The sequence below is a fragment of the Galeopterus variegatus genome, unplaced genomic scaffold (assembly GCF_000696425.1).
Source record: "Galeopterus variegatus unplaced genomic scaffold, G_variegatus-3.0.2 Scaffold20084, whole genome shotgun sequence".
Lineage (NCBI taxonomy): Eukaryota > Metazoa > Chordata > Mammalia > Dermoptera > Cynocephalidae > Galeopterus > Galeopterus variegatus.
In genome coordinates, this window is record NW_007746195.1 from 2,845 (window position 1) to 7,044 (window position 4,200).

Here is a 4,200-nt window from a genome sequence, read left to right on the forward strand (position 1 = left end):
AAGGGCCGGGGCCACGGGGCGAGGGGCCGGCCGGCGAGCCGCATGGAGCCCCGGGCGGCGGACGGCTGCTTCCTAGGAGACGTGGGTAAGTGCGGGGCGCCGCGGGGGCGCAGGCGAGGGGGCGGGGAAGGGCTGGCGGAAGAGCCGGAGCCGGCGCTTGGGGACTGCGGAGGCGCATCTGATGGCCTTCGTCCCGGAGATGGTGACGTACCCTACTGCTACCCGAGCTCGTCGTCAGGGGCGTTTGGGTGGGTGGGCCGCGGTGGGAGCAGGGTCCCGGTCGTCCCGAGCATCGCGCCCTGCAGGGCTGGCCATCCGTGTGACCCGCCAAGTGTGGGGGTTTCAAGAACCGCGGACCCCCCGGAGCGCCGGGCACCTTGGGGAAGATGCGGGACGCGTGCGGGGTCCCTGCGCAGCTCAGGGGGGAGCCTGGGAGGTGCCCACGGGGGCGCATTCGAAGGGCATCCCCGGCAGGAGCCCGCTGCCGGAGCCGGCCGCGGCGCGGGGTCAGGAGCATCCTGCAGATACACCCAGCTTTAACAGGGAATCCACTCCGATGGAGGACAGCTCTCTAGACGCCACGGCACACTCCGTAAGAGGTTATCTCAGTTCCCCACGCCATCTTCTTTACCGTTTGGGCAGCCCAAGAATAAAGTGGATTCGAGGGCAAAGGGACATTCTTTGGGGACGCAAACTTCTCCCTGCCAATGAAGTAATAAAACGGCAGATGAAAGGGCAAAGCACTTGAAAGCCTGGCAAGAAAAAAATCTAAGGTGTTATTACACTGGTAAAAACAGCAGTGCAAATAAAAGGGAAAAGTTGAAAGAGCAAATTCAACTGAAGAGGAAGTTGCAGTCATAGCAAGGCAGAGACATTCTAACTGATTTTGCGATACCACCACCTTCCACACGATCAAAGGCATTTAATAAGCGTCTGTCTTTACTTGGGATTCCATTCCAGGCCAGCCCAAGACTTTGACCCTGACAGTGTGATGTGTATTCGATTGGCTCAGTTGAAGAAACAATGAACAGCTAACCCCTGGCGCCTATTTACATATTTTAGTGTTTTTGTTCAAGTAGAGGGTTCAATAGTTTGACATCACTTCTGAGCATGTTTTCTGCATAGTTTGGTAAGGAATGTATCTGTAAAAGAAAAGCACATTTTAAACTAATGGATCTACAACTTCTGGGGTTCATGAGTATTTTTTACGTTGTCATCGTTTTATTTAATATATTTCTCCAAACATATGTTCTGCTGACATTTTTTATTCCCAACCTAATGAATAAGCTGAGTGTTGGATCCAAAATAATACTGCTAACCCAGCAGACGCAGAGGCAGATCATAGGAGCTTTCACCCATTTTAACATTCTGACTCCATTCTATAAGGGTGGTGTACTCCAACGAAAACATTTAGGTTTTCCATTTTTTGATATAACACCTCACAGAGATAACAATTACAGAGTCTTACAATATGGCCTTTTCAGTAAGTACAGAGAATTTAGAGAGAGTCATCTTCTTTTTTTTTTTTCTTTTTGTCTTTTTTCGTGACTGGTAATGAGATTGCAACCCTCAGTGTCGCGCCCGTACCGCGACCAGCAACGGGATCGCAACCCTCGGTGTGTCGCGCCCGCACCACGCTCAACGAATGAGCGTACCGGTCTCTATATGGGATCCGAACCCTCGGTGGGAGCGCCGCTGCGCTCCCAAGCGCTGCACTCTACTGAGTGCGCCACTGAGCCGGCCTAGGGAGAGTCATCTTCTAAAATGAATTCAATGTTTATATGTTAGCCAATGTAAGACAAATCATTATTGACCCAAGGTAAGTGTCTATTTGCAAAGTTGAAAAATCTTTTTTCGTGACTGGTAATGAGATTGCAACCCTCAGTGTCGCGCCCGTACCGCGACCAGCAACGGGATCGCAACCCTCGGTGTGTCGCACCCGCACCACGCTCAACGAGTGAGCGTACTGGTCTCTATATGGGATCCGAACCCTCGGTGGGAGTGCCGCTGCGCTCCCAAGCGCTGCACTCTACTGAGTGCGCCACTGAGCCGGCCTAGGGAGAGTCATCTTCTAAAATGAATTCAATGTTTATATGTTAGCCAATGTAAGACAAATCATTATTGACCCAAGGTAAGTGTCTATTTGCAAAGTTGAAAAAAATTCCCATATTCAGCATCCATATCCAAGAGTCTCTCTCTCTCTCTCTCTTTTTTTTTTTTGGCGGCCAGCTGGTAGGGGTTCTGAGCCTTCGACCTTGGTGTTACAAAACTGCACCCTAACCAACTGAACTAACCAGGCAGCCTCAAATGCCAGAGCTTCTGGCTTGAAGTAATGAGCTGACAGAAGATGAAAAGAATGATTTAGGGAATTTGGGGCTCTAAGTACAGTGAGCCTCTGCTATCTTCTTCAGTTATCCTCAGCCAAATACACTAAACATGGTTTTTTGTCTTCTGGGGTGTTCAGAACATGAGAGACAGCTCTTGGGACCGGGATAAAGAGCCACTGAGCTGCTAGGTTACATGCTGGATGAGCTGCAAGCCTTTTGTCAGCTGCGAGATGGTTATCAGTATTGATGATTTAGAAATGAAACTGAGGGGCCGGCCCCGTGGCTAACTCGGGAGAGTGTGGCGCTGGTAGTGCCAAGGCCACGGGTTCGGATCCTATATAGGGATGGCTTGTGCGCTCACTGGCTGAGCATGGTGCAGACGACACCGAGCCAGGGGTTACGATCCCCTTTCTGGTCAAAAAAAAAAAAAAAAAAGTTTTTCTGAGAAGTTTAGAAAATCAGTGCCCTGGCTGGGAGGTAAATGTCACTAAGATCTTCTCAAATTGTGTTTCTGTTTCTGCCTTAAAGAAAGCTGCATTCTAGAAATCACCAGAAATTTCCTTTTGTGTAGAAACTGCTGGACACTGTGTTATAGTGCTAATGACAAATGTCTGAAGGAAATAAAAAGCAAATGCATTTGTGATGTCTCTAACACCTGTTGGGATTCTGAAGCAGTTGGTGTGGCTAGTAATGGTCACCATCTATAGCTGTACAAACAACGTTTAAATTTTTTGGCATAATTTTGCTGCCGTGGAGAATGGGGAGAGCTTTGGAGTTTATTCGGCTGAGTACTGAGGAACAGTAGATAAGAGCAAGGTATCTTGGGCTAGACCCCAAAGGTCCTTCAGGAGGAAAGAAAAAAGGATAGCTGCTCTAGGATGTGGGCTCTGGGACATGGGCTCTGGGACACAGTGGGAGGTGAGAGTATTGGGTGACAACCCCCCATACTGGGAAACCAACTGAACAGTGATTTGCAATCCTTGCTGCACAGTGGAATAACCTGAGGATCTATTAAAAATACTGATTCCTGGGTCCTAGCTCCAGAGATTCTGATTGTTCTGGGGGACAGCCTGGGTGCTATACAAGTTGAAAGTACCCCAGGGGATTCTAACATGCGACCAAAATTGAGAACCACTGAACTAGTGAAAGTCTCATAAAAATGTGAACCTATGTGGCACAGGTCCGTGGACAAAGGGAGGAGAATGGAGCACACCCAAGCAGTTGAGCTCAGAAAGAGGTGCAAGTCATGGTCGCTTAGTGATGCGGTACATTCTGAGGGATGCGTTGTTAGGTGATTTCGTCATTGTACAAACATCATAGAGTGTCCTCACACAAACCTAGATGGTATAGCCTACTGCACACCTAGGCTGTATGGCAGAGCCATTATCATCATATGGGACCACCACTGTATATGTGGTCTGTCGTTATGCGGTGCATGAGTGTACGTTTTTGGTCCGGAATTGAATACATAAAATAAAAACAGGCTGAATGTGACAGCATAGTGAGAGACTTAAGCTTCCTCATTGGGTATAGTCATCCTTCACTGAGACCTCCTGTGTACCAAGGGTAGGATGAAGTGCCTTAAATGGTTTCCCGCCCCATTGATAGGTTTACATTGTCATCTTGTTAGCTAGGTGTTTTCAGCTCATTTCTTGGGGTGAGTTGCTTCTCCGAATGGCTTGTCATTCCTGTGTCCCTTAATAAATCTTACTTTCAGAGGGCAATCTTATTCCAAGTTCTAGAAGCAGACTCTCAGGTAGCCCTCTCTGTGCTCATATTTTAATGGATTTGGGGCATAAAGGGACAAACTAATGGATTTGAGGTGGAAGGGGGCAGTATCTTTCTAAATAAACAGGCAAGATAAAAATAATGT

General features: G+C 48.4%; 1 protein-coding gene across 1 annotated transcript in view; it reads left to right on the forward strand.

The window, feature by feature from the left end:
* Positions 1-23: 23 nt before the first annotated feature.
* LOC103583147 (ankyrin repeat and SOCS box protein 13) overlaps positions 24-4,200 on the forward strand; it is a gene marked incomplete at its 3' end in the record, with an annotated part of 22,224 nt that continues 18,047 nt past the window's right edge. The window contains exon 1 of the mRNA XM_008564548.1: positions 24-85. Coding sequence (XP_008562770.1) covers positions 43-85 — 43 coding nt within the window. The remainder of the gene's footprint in view (positions 86-4,200) is intronic.